Source organism: Pagrus pagrus (assembly GCF_965226575.1).
Source record: "Pagrus pagrus genome assembly, chromosome: 14".
NCBI classification, from domain to species: Eukaryota; Metazoa; Chordata; class Actinopteri; order Spariformes; family Sparidae; genus Pagrus; species Pagrus pagrus.
In genome coordinates, this window is record NC_140198.1 from 8,015,304 (window position 1) to 8,031,600 (window position 16,297).

General features: G+C 40.8%; 2 protein-coding genes across 5 annotated transcripts in view; one reads left to right on the forward strand and one right to left on the reverse strand.

Annotated features, from left to right (window-relative positions):
* The window catches only part of myo7ab (myosin VIIAb), a 39,160-nt gene extending 33,991 nt beyond the window's left edge, over nt 1–5,169 (forward strand). For all 4 annotated transcript variants that reach the window (XM_084372831.1, XM_084372832.1, XM_084372833.1 and 1 more), the window contains 11 exons: nt 100–253; nt 368–523; nt 606–711; nt 1,221–1,334; nt 1,516–1,603; nt 1,694–1,800; nt 1,881–2,066; nt 2,195–2,311; nt 2,837–2,920; nt 3,176–3,295; nt 3,539–5,169. In XM_084372831.1, the coding sequence (XP_084228957.1) occupies nt 100–253; nt 368–523; nt 606–711; nt 1,221–1,334; nt 1,516–1,603; nt 1,694–1,800; nt 1,881–2,066; nt 2,195–2,311; nt 2,837–2,920; nt 3,176–3,295; nt 3,539–3,631 (1,325 nt within the window). In that variant the 3' untranslated portion in view covers nt 3,632–5,169. The remainder of the gene's footprint in view (nt 1–99; nt 254–367; nt 524–605; nt 712–1,220; nt 1,335–1,515; nt 1,604–1,693; nt 1,801–1,880; nt 2,067–2,194; nt 2,312–2,836; nt 2,921–3,175; nt 3,296–3,538) is intronic.
* Nucleotides 5,170–5,259: 90 nt separating this feature from the next.
* Nucleotides 5,260–15,090, reverse strand: gdpd4b (glycerophosphodiester phosphodiesterase domain containing 4b). The gene is made up of 16 exons (XM_084372837.1): nt 15,002–15,090; nt 13,359–13,571; nt 12,591–12,694; nt 11,666–11,759; nt 10,880–10,939; nt 10,663–10,761; nt 10,460–10,553; nt 9,376–9,521; nt 8,767–8,849; nt 8,455–8,605; nt 7,423–7,647; nt 7,104–7,261; nt 6,872–7,019; nt 6,680–6,762; nt 6,468–6,547; nt 5,260–5,449 (listed from the first exon to the last, which is right to left on the reverse strand). Exons 2-16 carry the CDS (start codon nt 13,530–13,532, stop codon nt 5,367–5,369), a joined length of 1,782 nt encoding a protein of 593 aa, XP_084228963.1. The 5' UTR covers nt 13,533–13,571; nt 15,002–15,090; the 3' UTR covers nt 5,260–5,366.
* Between the last annotated feature and the right edge of the window lie 1,207 nt (nt 15,091–16,297).

The window sequence follows — 16,297 nt, forward strand, 5'->3', positions numbered from 1 at the left end:
AACCATATCTCCTGCACTGTAGCTGCCAATATCAGGTCCGATAGATTTTCTGCTCCAACATCAGATACTCGTCCCTGTTGTCCTTGACTTCAGCTGCACCTGTGATGAAGTACATGGGCGACTACCCGTCCAAACGGGTCCGTTCAGTCAACGAGCTCACGGATCTGATCTTTGAAGGAGCGCTGAAGGCCGAGCCGCTCAAAGACGAGATCTTCTGTCAGATCCTCAAACAGCTCACTGATAATCACATAAAGTACGCCCGAAACACACACACAAACAGGATTTAAACAACATGGTGGTCAAAGTTTGGTTTTTCTGACATAATTGGTGTGTATGTGTGTGTGTGTGTGTGTGTGTGTGTGTGCAGGTACAGTGAGGAGAAGGGCTGGGAGCTGCTGTGGCTCTGCACTGGTTTGTTTCCTCCCAGTAACATCCTGCTGCCTCACGTCCAGAAGTTCCTCCAGGCCAAGAAACATTATCCGCTGGCTCCAGACTGCATGCAGCGGCTGCAGAAAGCCTTACGGTATCACACACGCATGCACACACACGCGCTTCTTCTTCTGTCATGCTCAGTTTCTTCTCTAATCTCTGTTATTCGTTTGTAGAAATGGATCGAGGAAGTACCCTCCTCACCTGGTGGAGGTGGAGGCCATCCAGCACAAAACCACTCAGATCTTCCACAAAGTTTATTTCCCCGACGACTCAGACGAGGTCAGTGACGACTGAAATATAAATAATTTTTAATAACGGGAAAGTTAATGGTTCGGTCTATATCGCTCGTCATTAACAACATCCTGGTTTTACATGTTAAGCAGTTAAATTGAGAACATTTGACTTTTAAAGGAAGAATTTTTTTTTTTTATAAATGAAGTTCAACTCTCACTCATGTTTCCATTTTCTGCTACTTAATACTTCCACTCCACTAACATTAATAACTTTAGTTACTAGTTACTTTGCAGATTACATGCTGCATCAGAGTCAAATGAAAGCAATGTTAAGATAATTTAATTTTATCGGTAATCAGATTTAAATTACAAAAAAAAACAGCAACAACAAAAAATGTTGGGTGAGACATCATCAACATTTTATATTTGGCCCTTCTGTAAACCTGCTACTGTTAAACATATTTGCCATATAAATACACATTTTCCTCACGGTTTTACACTCTGACTCATTTGGCTCTCGCAGTATTTTCATCAAGCAGCTGTTTGTGTTCGCAGGTGTTTGAAGTGGAGTCGAGCACCAAGGCCAAAGATTTCTGCCACAACATCTCCGGACGTCTTCTGCTCAAATCCTCCGAAGGCTTCAGTCTGTTTGTGAAGATCACAGACAAGGTGACGACCTCTTTCTACTAAATATAGATTTAATACCTTCGGCCACCACAAGATGACAAATAAAACAAGATATTTTATGTAGTGATAGTCATGTACAGACTTCTGCTGATTGTTTTGTTGATGTTTTTAACACTCATCTCACACATAAACATGGTAACATGCTGATTTTCTGGCTCTCCAGGTCATCAGTGTTCCTGACGGCGACTTCTTCTTCGACTTTGTGAGGCACCTGACCGACTGGATCAAGAAAGCCAGACATGTGAAAGACGGTACAGAAGATGATCTTTTCTTTAAAGCGCATGTGTTTTATATTTCTCACTGGTTTATCTTCCTCTAACTGTTATCTGTTGGGTGTGTAGGTGTGGTTCCTTCACTGACGTATCAGGTGTTCTTCATGAAGAAGCTGTGGACGAACACCATGCCAGGGAAAGACTCCATGGCTGACTCCATCTTCCACTACTACCAAGTGAGTGTCAGCATTCAGATCCTTTAAGTAAAAGTACTAATACAACTCTGACAATACTGTATCTCGTCTTCTCTCTACAGGAGCTGCCCAAGTATCTGCGAGGCTACCACAAGTGTCCGAAGGAGGAGGTGCACCAGCTGGCAGCGCTGATCTACAGGGTGAAGTTTGAGGAGGATAAATCAAACTTCCAGAATATTCCCAAGATCCTGAAGGAGCTCGTCCCTCAGGACCAGATCAGACATCTGTCCCCCGAAGACTGGAAGAGGGTGAGCAGCAAAAAACCTAAATACAACCAAGGGTTCATGGCAGAACAGTCCAACAAACAAGGATACATTCTAATATTGAACCAACCTTCAGAGTGACGTGTTTATATCTTCTTGTTTCTCCCTCTCAGTCCATCATGACGCTGTTCAACAAGCACTCAGGAAAAACTCGAGAAGAAGCAAAACAATCCTTCCTCAAGATCATTTACAAGTGGCCCACGTTCGGCTCTGCCTTTTTTGAAGTCAAGGTAAACACGTTTGCTGCTGCTGCATATTTTTATGTTGTTATATTGTTTTCTTTTTTTCTTTTTACTGTAAGTGGTGAAAGAAGTACTCAATTCAAGCAGCAAAAGTCAAGCATTCAGGGTTGTACTTCCATAAAAAGGTACAAAACTAGTAGCATTAAATTAAAAATAATCTTCACGCAGGTCAGTTTCAAAATAAAGAATATTCTATCACTGGATTATAATTATTGATGCATTAATGTTGCAGCTGGTAAAGACGGAGCTAATTTGAACTACTTTATGTACTGCTGGGTAGTTTAATCTATAATAAACTATTATCATTTATTAGTTGATTTATGTTTTGTATTAATACTGGTAACCAACACTTTCAAAGCAATGTAGTGGAGAACTGTAGCAGAGTAGGAGTATAAAGAAGCAGAAAATAGAATTTCTACCTCAAGTTCCTCAAAATTGAACCAAAATGTATAAATGTACTTTTCACCACTTTTTTCCACAGTTTTCTTTAACTTTTTGTTCTTTGTTCTGCAGCAAACAACTGATCCAAACTACCCAGAAACCCTCCTGATAGCGATCAACAAACATGGAGTCAGTCTCATTGATCCCAAGTCTAAGGTGCGTCCACATCTCATGTGGTTTTGTTGAATATTGCAATCATTTACTCCGGTCCAAGATAATCTGTTGAGTATTCCTCGTCTGAAATCAGTTGTGTAGTTTGTCAACAGTCTGGGTTAAAACTGTGTTGGGGTCTGAGTTTTGTAATCTGGCTTCTCCTGCTCAATTTGTCAAAAAAATGAAGGACTTCATTACCCGTAGTGTATATGTTCAGTACTGTATCTGAGCTCATCTGACTTGTTTTATTTCCTGCAGGACATCCTCACCACTCACCCCTTCACTAAGATCTCCAACTGGAGCAGTGGAAACACGTATTTCCACATCACCATCGGAAACCTGGTCCGAGGCAGCAAACTGCTGTGTGAGACCTCACTGGTGAGACACTGAACGCACCATTATCCTCATATTTAAAAATATTTGTCTTCTGTGTAGACAGAGATCTTTTGTAAAATGAAGGTCATGTGGACAGAGATTTTTCTTTTTTAAAACATAGTGGTAAAATATCCAATCAGAAAAGTAGTCATATATGTAGCCAAGGCCTTAAAATCTCTGCAGTGATCCAGTGAAATAATTAGTAATTTAGTACAGGCTGTCTGACCTTTGACCTCGACCTTTCAGGGCTACAAAATGGACGACCTGCTGACCTCTTACATCAGCCAGATGCTGACGACCATGACCAAACAGCGAACGTCCCGAGGCAACAGCAAGTGAGCAGGCGGCTGGAAACTCATCGATTACGGTCAATCAATGCACTTCACTCACTCACAGCGTGGATACAAACTTATCTCATACACGGACTGTGCGTTCTTTAAATTGTCCTACAAAGTGTTTTCAAGGCAGTTCATCGGTGGTTAACTGTGACACTGTAATGCCAACGTTTTCATTCATGTTGTTATGTATCGGCCCTGTCTTAAATCTCACATATTGCCTTTAAATGATCTTTTCCCACCATCGGCAATTTGGATTTCTTTCAATAAGCATTAAAAACACTGTAAACTGTTTGATCAGGGAGGCTCCCGGTTTATTGTCTTTGAGCTGTAAAGTTTGGAGCTTTCAATACAATTATTAGACTTTTTGAGACAGAATTTATCGCCCCATTTTTTTTTTTTTTTTAATTGCCAGCATCAAGACATCAAAACAATATCCTAGACTTTAGTTTGGTTTACAAACACAATCTGATCTCTCACTGTCGCTGATGACCAAAACAGATTTGTTCATTTGTTTTTCTTGTAAGTAGCTTTGTTATCAGTCCACCAATCCAGCATCAATTATAGTCTCTTCTGAGTGTTTTAGATCAAATCTCTTAAAAAATAGACACCAAAAGAAACCCATCACTCGTTAAATGACCGTTAGTCTTCTTTTTGTTTTCTTTCATGTCATCAGTTTGTTTGTTTGTCAGTTCATGCAGTCAAACTTGAGCGTATGAAGAAGAAACTCCAGTGCTGTGAACTGTTGTGAGTTAATCTGGATTTAAACGTATTTAAACATAACCTTTTTTTTTAATTGCATTGTTAGTCATGGATGTCCGAATGTGTGCCACAAAGTTCAAACACCACCTCTGTGTATGTTGATCCACAGTAGTTAGCTTTAGATGAGCAGGTAAAGTAGACAGTGACTGATTTTATGTCTTATTTTCTAAACGTACTGAACCATTAGTGTTGATTTTTAAGCGTCAGGTCATAATCATAAATCTTTGTTTATATTAAGGAGGAGTTGTTTCATCCACATTTCCTGATGTAGACATGAATAAATGACATTTTGCAAAGAGAACAGAGACGTTAATTTCTCTTAAATAAGAGCTGCTGTAGACGGAGACAGAGGAGCGTAAATAAAGACGTAAATAATGTTTGAAAATATTCTTTAATTTTGATATGCCAGATTATGAACTTAAATCTTAGAGGGATCTTTTTATTGGCTCTTACGATGCAGTTTATTCTATACATGGAGATTTTTGGTTGGAAAAATATGCAATAATCAGTTTTTGTACCGATAAAACAAACAATATACGTTATAAGTGTCATTTGAGGATATATGTAACATTTTTGCATTAAAATGTCTACAAACAACCAGACCTTTGTCATATTTTGTTCAGTTGTGTATTTGCACTGTGCCAAATGTTTCCAATGATGTTGAAACCAGAGAAATCTAATTTTATTTGTGCAATGGTGCATTTCATTTGTTTGCACTATGCTAAGCTAACCAGTCGCTGAATGTAATTTAATAGATATAAAAGTGGTCCTCCAAAAAGCTAAATCTTTCATTTCTGTGTTAAAAATCACTTTTACAAACATTCGACTTAGAAAATCGTCTGTGATAAAACAGCTGCTAACAAAGTGAAGAAATGTTTCCATCACTTTTATTTCATTAAAGTGCATTTGACACAGTATTATGGTGAGATCTTACAGGTTGGCAGTATGAGGCTCAGGGTTGCCAGGTTGGCAGATGGTCAGTGTTCAGTCACAGTCGCCAGGTTGAGTGTCCTCTCCGCTTGGGAGTTCGCACTGGAGACCGACCAGATGTCACTCATCTCTGTGATGGGAGACGGAAAAGCAAAAGATTGTTTGATTTCAGACACGTGAAGACAGTAATGGACGCCACCGAAGAAGGAAAAGCTTCAGCATTAAAATACGATGAAATACAAAAACAGTCACATCTCATGTGACAGTATTAAGGAAGAGGACAGTCGTAAAAGTCCAGGATGCCAACAAGAAGACTGAACCAGATACTCATACTTGCCAACCCTCCCCAACTTTCCCAAGAGACTCCCAGTTTTTCATTACCCTCGTCCACTTTGCTCCCAGGGTCACAATTCTCCTGCATTTCTCCTAATTTATGACAAATATTTACACCCTTTCCCCCTTTAGTTATCACAACTTGTCTCTGGTATTGTACAGCATGTGGTCTACTGTTCTGCTACACCTTGTCCTCCCCTTCCTGGAAAGAAGAATTCCTATTTCTTACAGAAAGTTTTAAAGGAAAGGGGCGTGCATTCTGCTAAATCTGCAGCGTTGATTTTTCTGTCAATCACAGGAGTCGCACCGACGACAATCACCATCGAGAGGCTAACAAACGCAAGCGGGCAGCAGAGGGGCGAACAATGAATGAATGAAGATTAGTTTATGCGACAGATTCACGCAAGAGGAGCAACTTATTCTGCATTATTTACTAAGAATTAAAAGTGCAAATTAAAGTATTTTACAAAAAATGCTGTGTAACACGTCGCTTCAGGCTCTAAAGGGAGAGAAGCAAACGTTGCATCTAGTCTTAATTGGTTAAGAGACAGCACACTGTAGGAAACACAGTCTCCAAATCTCAGGGTTTTGTTTTTTTTAATCCTCCCTATTTTTAACGACCGGAGGTTGACAAGTACGTAGACACCCATAAAAAAAACTTGGTGCGTAGGTATGAAACAAAAGAAAAACACTGCAGCACTGACACCGTTTGTAGTCGTTTACCTGGGACCAAAGCAAGAGACCAAATCAAAGGAATATTTGAAGGATGAACTGTCTGATGCAACCTTTCATCACACTTCTTCACAGCAGCTCACCTGTTTTAAACTTGCTGTAAGTGCCATTGTCCAGTGCGATTTTGCTGCCCGAGCAGAAAGCCAGTCCTCGCTCTCTCCACCTGCCAGAGAACACAACACGTGACTCCTGTTTCACACAGATCCAGCTGCCTGCTCGGGTCACTGCCACACCTGCAGACAGCTAGCATCTTCCTGCTAACTGCTTAGTTTTTGACTGCGCGTGTGTGACTCACCAGTGAAAGATGAAGATGATGAAGATCAGCAGGAGGGACAACAGGTCAGTGAGAATCCACATCAGGTTATACTCGTCTGGACTCTGAGACACAGACAGATAACGAGGGAGCAGAGAGGTCAGTGTTTCATACGCACTGTTTACACGTACAGGTGAATACAAAGGTAATAAATTAAACTATAGTTATAGTTACCATGAGGAAGAGGGGCGACCTCATGGTGCTGAGGAGCTGTGGAGCGTTGGTGGTGACCGAGTGGACTCCACTGCACCAGGCCAGAGAGTAGAGCCACGGCTGGCTGATCACATACAGGTTGGTGGTGATGTTCACTGCAGCGTACTCCCTGCACACAAAGAGGAGGAAAAGTCATGATGCGTCACAAAATAAACAGTCTTTGATACACACACACACGCAGACACACACTGACCTGACGAGCTCAGTGGACATGGAGCTGTAGTGCAGGTTGAGTTTGACGATGTGGTTCCTCTGGAGCTCCTCTAGGGGGAGCCGACTGCCTGACGTCTGCTGGAGCTCAGGATCCATCTCGTGGACGAGAGCCCGCAGGTCTGACGGCAGCCACAGCACCTGGAGAAACACACACAGAAACACACATGTGAGTGGACAGGAAGTGGTCAATCAGACTGTACCTGAAGTGTCATCATGGGGGGACTGGGATTTCTGGTTTAGATTTTTATTGTAATGTTTTCTATACCTGACATGCTCCATCAACCATCCCACAGCCTCACCTGCGAGGAGTGAATGGAAGACTCGTTCTGGATGACCTCCAGCGTGCGTTGGATCCAGGTGTCTCTGTACGGGTGACCTCTGGGTGGACGGTAAAGGTCAAAGATCACCAGTTTGTCTTTCTGAGCTGCCAGCTGGAGGAAGGTCCGCAGGCTGCACACAGGCTGCGTTCCAGCCTCCCGTCGCTCGTCCGCTCCCAGAGAACCGACCGTACCGAACGGATCGTGCTGGAGGGGACGACCATCAATATCTAATTAATACTGTGACATAACGCGCTGCTCAATATGTTCCTCATCTACCAGCTGATGTGATGCCACTGTGTATGTTTGTTTACCATTCTGCCTGTTTTGTATATTTTTTACATGTTAAGTCGTTTGATTGTGTGTCTGAAGTTGTATTTAAACGTGTACAGTGTGCACATCTTCTTCACGGTTGTCTCTTTAAGTCAATTTCTACGTCATGAAACTCTAACTCAAGTCAAGTATTCACACGCACACATTAAAAATAGTTTTTGCTTTTTTTCCAGTTTGATTTTAAAGGTGAACTCCACCTTTTAACTATTACCGAGCCAGTTCGATCATCTTGCGGAGAATAACACTGTTGGGCTTCAGCTAATAATTACATTAGATTATGATGCATTAAACAGTTATTGTCTTGATTTATTGATGAAACTTTTGGTCAATAAAATGTCAAAAAATTCTAAAAAATACCTAAATTTCCCGAAGCTAAGCCTTAAAAATAGCCTGTTTTGCCTGACCGACAGTCAAAAACCAACACATTATAATTTAACCAAGATGCTGGAAGTTTGTTTGGTATCTTTGCCTGGAAAAAAAGACTTAAAACATTACTTTATTGTTCAAACTGCAGATTCATTTTCTGTCAATCAACGAATTGATTGATTCAAAGATGAATGTTTCAGTCCTACTGTTCAGCATGTGAAAACAACTTTATTATATCTTCTGTGGCTGTGGAATAAACAGTAATAACCACCAAAACAGAGCAGACTGAGATAAACTCTACTGTGAGGAACTCACTGAGAGGAACCAGGCCCCGGCGTTCAGGCTCTCCAGTTCAGCCCAGGTGAATATGGCAGCCGGGTTGTCGGTCCGGTTGGGGAAAACCTCGTGGACGTTGGTGGTCCGTTGGAGGGTGTGGTCGTGCATCAGGAAGGGAACTCCATCAGAGCTGCAACCAAGACATGACAACAGTAGTGACAAGAGCGGACAATGTAACAGAGAAATCTTAATGTCTCCGATAAAGAAACCAAGTCTCAGTTTGGAAAAGTGGATCGACCACACATATATAATATACATGTACATTTTTTATGCAGTGAGCTGCTGACTGACCTGATGGTGACATCAGTCTCCAGACCTCCACTTCCTGTTTCCACAGCCTTCTGAAACGACATCAGTGTGTTTTCTGGAGCCAGCTGCAAGTGGAGTTACACACGATGATGAATCAATACGTCATCTGTACGTTCACATGATGGTGTTGCAACTTATATCTGTGCTCAGTACATGTAGGGGATACGCACTAAGAAGTGTAAACATTTTGTCAGCACTGTTTACAGTGTATAGAGCTGAAGGGAAGCATCGTGACCGGACTACAAACAACAGGATGTGAGAGGGTTCCTGTATCCAAACACCAGGAACACACAGTATCGCAGAACGCAGGAAACTTATTCTGCTGCCCTACCAGGACATTTTGCTGGTGTAAAAAGATAAAAAAACTTTTCCAGATTGATTTAAGAAATATTCATTATTGTAGTAATTTTCTTTGCATTCCTGATTTTCTTCAGAAGACTCGAGTCTGGACTAGATCAGGGTGCCAGTGTCGCATACTGCCGTCAGTAAAACATCATGGAAAAACAGCTCAACAAGACAATTACAAGAGAATTAATGACCATAGTTGTGCTTCTCTTACAGTGTTAAGTGTCTCATCGGACTATTGCTCACCATGGGGGCTCCTCTGTGGCCGATGAGGGCCGGTGCAGGGCCCAGGGTCCCCTCCTTTTTGATGCAAGGAGAATACAAACCGAGGGGCACCAAGTAGAGAGCAGACAGGACGCTGAGGTAGACCCCCATGATCAGGCCCCGCCTTACTGAAACACAAACCACACTCGCTCTTAGTTCAAATGCAAGTTTACTTGTTAATATCTTATTAATCGAGTCACATTATCTGGATCAGGGTGTCTGCAGGTCCTAAAAAGTGTTTTTTAACATTTAACCATATTTCATTCATCTGTCTTTATTTCTTCATGTCAGAATCTCTTCTGCGTGAGTCCACATGTGTGTTGTTAAAAATATTTTAACCTACCACTGAACCTAATATTGTCTTTTTACTTTATATTTCCACTTACTAACCTGTTGGCAAAATGTAGATTACCTCACTCTAATAACCACACTTACCTGCAATGCTTGCATAAGAAAAATAAGATTTGTCCAAAAAACTGTCGCAAAGTTGGTTAAAATAATCTTAAAAAGGTCCTTAGAAGCATTAAATTCAAGAGTCTGACACATGTAGATACAGTTATTTACCAGTGTTATCTTCAAAACAGGTCAAATTTAATTTTAAAAGAGTGAGACAGGTTCAGTAATTGCTTCTTAAGGGTCTAGTTTGGTATTCTGGGAAAGACCCTTGTTAATTTTAAAGTTACAAGACAAGAGCAAGTGTAAAAATTAAAATTCACTGTTAGGTCTGGGCAAAAAAAAAGAACGAAGATTTTTACACAACTTTTGTAAAGGTTAAATAAGACATAACCTGTTAATAAGTGAGTTTTATAGCTGCTGGCATGTGGCTTTACCTTTGGACTGAGCGAAGCTAGCTGTTCCCTTGTTTCCATTCTTTTTGTCAAACTAAGCGTTTGCTGACACCAGTTTCATATTTAGAAAACAGATCTTCTCATCTTCTCTCATCAAGAAATCAAATAAGCATATTTCCCAAAATGTTTCATCATTTCTGTAGTCTAGAGAGGGCTTTATTTATTTATTTTTTTGACACTGGCGAAACTTTCATTCAAATCAAACATGTGCACCTCACCTCTGCTGTTCATACGAAAGAAATGCAAAGCTATCGGCCAAGCCAGCGCCGTCATCAGCAACACTCCACCCAAATGTAAATAAGGTGCCGTCACCTGGTCAGGTTATGAAACAAAAACAGGTGTCAGGACTGTGAACCACACTGAGAACAAATGAAGACTGATGGAGGAGGAGGAGGAGGAGGAGGAGGAGGAGGAGAGTCACCTGGAAGGAAAGTAGTAAAGTCTTCCATTCTTTACTCCACAGGTCAGACAGGACGGCCGTGGCTACGATGGAGAACATCAGGCTCACCAGGATCCCGATCTGACAGCGACACATAACATTTTGACCTTTAAATAAACATGTTGATTCTGCAGTCGATATAAAAACTGGACTTGCAGGTGAGACAAGGAGAGTGTAATAATAATAATCCTTTATTTACCTTGTGACTCCAGTGTAAATGGAGTTTCTGGCCCTCTGACAACAAACACACAGCCAGCAGCTGCACAGGATAAGACACACGTTACATCTGATTAACTGTACACAGCCATAGTATAACTGCAGTAGCAGTCACAGCACAGGCTAATATTTACAACGCAGTTCATAATATCACACTCTGAAGCCTCTTCCTGGTATTCAGACAGATATGACTACATCACTACAGTCACATCTACTGTGCTCAAGACCGACTGAGACATCCCTGTATCTTGTTCAGAGGAAAGCAGTTTTTGCAGAGTAAAGATGATGAAATTTACACCACTTTCATATCTGCATATCACATATTTAACCAGAGCTGAGAGGCTCTTAGCTTAGCCTAGCATTAAGACTGGAAGCAGGGGAGAAACATCCAGTCTGAGTCTGTCTTAAATAAACAAATCAGTGATCTTCATATTAATGGTTACGTATATTTCTGAACTTTGGACGGAGCCAGGCTAGCTGTTCTCCCCAACTGTCAGTTGATTAGCTCCATAAATAACGCACAGACATGACTGTAGTATCGATCCTCTCATCTAACTCTCTGCAGCAAAGTGAATTAGCTATTTTACAAGATGTCAAACATTCCTATCAAACAAAAATAGCCACCACTCGCAGAAAATATTATCCAGCCTCACAAAATGACTGGCTGTGCAAAACTGAAACAACCACTTTTAAGAAACAAACATTGATCCAATTTGTCACAAAAGGCTCTTTTATCAGTGAAAGTGTCAGTGTTGTGTCTTTTCCTCACCATGAGTACAGTGATGTAGGTGAAGAAGCCTGCAGCAATGACCAGCAGCACCACAGACCAGGGAAACCAGAAGCCCAGGTTCCCAAAGTTAAACCTGCACAATCGAGAGCCGAGTCAGAAAGACTGTTAGTGATGGAAACCACAATGCAACAGACAAAACAGAAGACCCGTGAGGATTTGGCATGTTATTCTGCTCACGTATAAAAAAGCAACGGCTGTTTGTACACATGATTCTGCATGTGACTACAAGAGACTTTGTTGTCAGTCCATCAGTCGTACACTTTCCTTTGCAACTCTGTGTTGATGTGTCAAAGCACAATTATCATAAAACAAACTGGTTTGCAGCTGCAGATTTTTAAAAATGGTGGATGAATTCAAATGCTGCAAGTACTCAAACAATCATTAATGTTAATCGCTGCAAGAGCCACCACCAAAAGTCCCTTTTCACCAAGCAGGGACCTTTTAGGAGGGAAAGGGAATACATCTCTCATGCTACTGCCCTGGTTTGACTTTCTACATACACCGACAACTACTCACTGTTGTGTCATGTGGCTGCATGCTACTCATTATTGTTTAAATCCAGTTTTAGTTGAAGTCAAAGGCTCATCTGGTGTGAACATCTTTAAACAAAGACTCGTAAAATCTGATTTCTCCTGCAGGCCTTTTTTACGGCTGCAGCTGAGGTTGGATTACCAGCAGGGAAAACAGACGACGGTCCACAGAGCTCCAGATTTACTGTGAGTTAAACTGTGTTGTGCTAATTTAACTGAACTGTTCTCGGGAAAACACACCTCAAAGCACACAGCCCACATGATGAGGCCTTAATGTGATTTCAGCTGCTCTTGGAACGGGTCAACACTACTGTGGCTCCAGCGAGGTGATTACACATGATTGCACTATAAACTGCGGGTATGACTCAACGCACCAGTCGAAGTCATTGTAGTCGTTCTTTGCTTGTCCCCAGAAGTAGAGAAACACCAGCGTTAGGCAGAAGGCCGCCACAAGCAGAGCGAAGCTGATGCCTTCCAACTGTCAGAAACAACAAAACATGAAACTCAAGTTGTTTTAAATAGCACATTTACACAAAGCGTTTTCTCTCCATTTATTGCCTCGTTTCTTGGAAACAGCGGACTGGTCTTTGACCTCTAGGCTGAGAGAGGAATTTAAACAGGAAAGCTCTCTAGTGGCTGTGAGTGTAAGAAAGCTCTGACTGTGGGCAGTTCAGTCATGACTGAGTTAAACTGTTGTTTAAAAACTGACTTAAACTGACTTTGACTTGAAACTGATGCAAACAAACTGTGAGAAATCTAAAAAAAAAAACAATAAGATATAATTACCCTTGTCTTCCTTTATATTTCACTGTTTTATTGACGTGTTCAGTTGTTCTCCAGCTCTCAGTGATGCTTTATATTCTCATACATGAATTCATTAGTTGAGTTTTTCATTTTCTCCTTTGGCTTAAGATGACAGAAGGCATCTGGCTAATTAACTAGTTTGCAAAAGATGAATAAGTTAGTTTCTCCAGACTTTTATTTTGGTAAGACTGTAAAAAATTCTTGAAGAGTACTTAGATCATCATTGGAAACTAAAACTCTCACTTGAAGCCCATTATTTCATCATTTTGCAAACTGAGATGCACAATGAGTGGACCAGATGTGGCCAGTGCACCTCTGGTGTTGGACGTTGGTCTGACCTTGCTGCAGCAGCAGTCCCCCGGCTGAGTGCAGTTCCTTTCATAGCGTCTCCACTGGCAGCCGTACAGACCGGCCAGACACGACACCAAAGGCTGGTGCTCGTAGCGCCGCAGCAGTTTAGCACGAAGACCACGCAGCCGGCCGAACTGCAGCTGGGATATCGTGGACGCCATGTGCTCATAAACACTCTGACACACCTTCCATCCTGCTCACTGAAACACAACAAAGTCACGTGGGAATCTCTTACGAAATACCACCATAATACTCCTACACAGACATAATAAAGTGTTACACTTTAATAAAGACGAAACATTTAAATAAGTACACTTACTTAGATAATGACAACGCATTCTGTAATATTTCTGTGCAGACTTGAAACAGGTAAGTCTCAGTAGGTAATCTGCTGAAACTCGGCTTAAGGCGGCCAGAAGTCTGTCCTTTTGGACTACTCTTTGTTTTTTTAAGCAGGAATTTAGCGGTGCTTTGTTGCAGCTTCCAGAGAAGTTTCAGATTTACAGAAACCTCATTCATTTGTGTCGACCTTGACCGTCTTCCCAGCTCTTGTGCAACTCGGGAGTGTTTCAGGTCATTATCTTTGCTGTCAAAGATTTACTGGTTCCAACTTCTTAAATGTAACAACTTGCTGATATATTTTTTTTTTTTGTTATTAATGATAAAACACAATGAAATTTTGGGTTTTGGACAGTTGGTTGTTGGTTGTTGGTCAAAAGAGGAACTTTTTAATTTTGAAAATAATTGGCAGATTACTGGATAATCACTAGTTGCAGCGTGAATATACTGTATACTGTAGTATCATACTAAAATAAAGTATATGCACACAGGTTATACTGTTAAACACAACTCAGAATGGAATAAATGTTGAACTACTGGAGTTTGTACTTTTGTCTTGGTAATTTCTTCCTGTAGACCTGTTAGTATTTGTGCTCTGCCTGCCATGACACCTGCTGTGGGAGGTTATAACTATTAAGTCATGTTTTAACCAAAAACAATAACCTGTTGTTTACATAAATGATTATTAATGCATAGCTGCAGTCTAAGTAACACAAACCTGTCGGTGGTGTCAGTCTTTGCTCTGAAGGTGCTTTAGGGTATGAACAGGTCGTCAAATTCTATTCAATCATCAATCAATCAATCAATCAATCAATCAATCAATCAATCAATCACAATTCAGTGTTGTTTTTCTTATAGGCATAACCACAACAGAAATTAGCATTACCAACCTGCTGTTATGTTAGTAAATCCTGCACACATATTATGGTCAAACGTTTCATCAAAAATCGTAAAAAACAATTTATAGATCTGATATACATCCCAAGCATGTGTTGTATGTCAGCCGAATTAATGTCGGCATCCTAGTCCTTCGTAAAAACCTGTTGATTAAATATAATCCGCTATCCAGTTTGGCCAGCAAGCGCGTTAATCTCAAAATGACGGATTTTTATAATTCAGTCTGGTGATTCACTCTACAGAAAAGAGAGAACGGGACCTATTGAGACCTAGTTGGAGCTAAAACATGAAGCTGATCATCACCCGAAACACATCGATGCCAAAAAGCAGGTTCAGTATCGTTGATGTGGCCAAACATTATTCTAATATCAACATGTACCGTTAGTTATCTTACCTCCAGGCCGGTTCTTCCTCCCGATCAACGGCAGAGAAGAAGCCGCAGTGCGCAGTTCTTCCTCGGTAACCCGATGTGGAGCCGGTGGCCTCGGAGGATGAGGTTGTGTCAAGCTCACCGGAGTTACTCACACGGGCACCGGATGTAAAATGTTTCCACTTAAACTTGCAGCTTTTAATCTGGAGAATGTATTTAAAGGTCACATCTGGATGGCATTAACGAACATCTGGCTACAATGACATTTTAGCCAGCATCGCCATCTTGTATGCTTTACCTTAATGTGACTGAATCAGTGATGTTTTCCACATTAAACTGACATTATATGCAGCACAGAGAACGTTTTAGAGGAAACACAAACATTGTTATAAAGGCTAACAACTAATATTGTGACTCATTGTGGCAAATAAATACAGCAATGCGATGGGAAAGCGAAGACTTGACTAAATGAAAGAAGAAACTGCTTTTATTTTGAAAATCGTAGCGGAAATGGTTAGTGTGAATAGTGTTTCTCTTTACGCGTGTTGCTGCTGATGCCCTACACCAGACCTCTGTATCACCGACTCCCACCTGTTGCCACAGTGACGCAAACACACCGTCACATCAGGTGAATCCAGGTGAACATGTTCTTTCTTTCCAACTTCATCATCTCACAGTTAGCTAGAGATATTGGGATATGGGCGCATGTATGCATGTGTATGGATATGAAATAAAAGTCAAATGAAATGTGTTGCATTATTTTCGGGGACAAAAAATATTCACAAAATATAAATTCAGATATGTTACAGAATACACAGTCAAGTGAAAGACTAAAATATCCCAATATCCCTCACTAATTTTGTGTTGTGTAATACAAATAGGCAAATCATTAAAAACGAATATAAAGCAGAGATCAAGACAAAACACTGTGTAAAGACAAAAGGTGTAACAAAAGGAGAAGCTGTGGTACAATCATGTTATAATAAAGATTTTAAACAAAGTATATCTCACTTCTGTTTTACAAGCTTCTTAAATCTGTATATTTTATCACATATTTTATATAATCTAGTCTACTTGTATCATATTGTGGTCTGTATCTATTGCATTTCTCTCTGAGGTTTCTTACATTTGTCTGCCCTGTTAGAAAAGGTTATTTTTTCCTTACTATAATCGAAGGTCTAAGGACAGAGGATGTCCTTCACTGCACAGATTGCCAAGCTATCTAAGGCAATGTGAGTGTGGGTAGATCACAAGTACATCAGTTGAGTGGACACTATGGTTTTATGTCTAACAATTTGTATCTTTTGCAGGCTTGTGGGC

What these genes read in the sequence shown, in the direction of transcription:
- gdpd4b (XM_084372837.1), bottom strand. Translation starts at nt 13,532, where the DNA reads ATGGCGTCCACGATATCCCAGCTGCAGTTCGGCCGGCTGCGTGGTCTT. An exon ending in GACTACAATGACTTCGACTG is followed by an intron (nt 11,760 to 12,590) that starts GTGCGTTGAGTC and finishes TCGATTGTGCAG; the next exon opens with GTTTAACTTTGGGAACCTGG. An exon ending in GAGACTGATGTCACCATCAG is followed by an intron (nt 8,606 to 8,766) that starts GTCAGTCAGCAG and finishes TCTTGGTTGCAG; the next exon opens with CTCTGATGGAGTTCCCTTCC.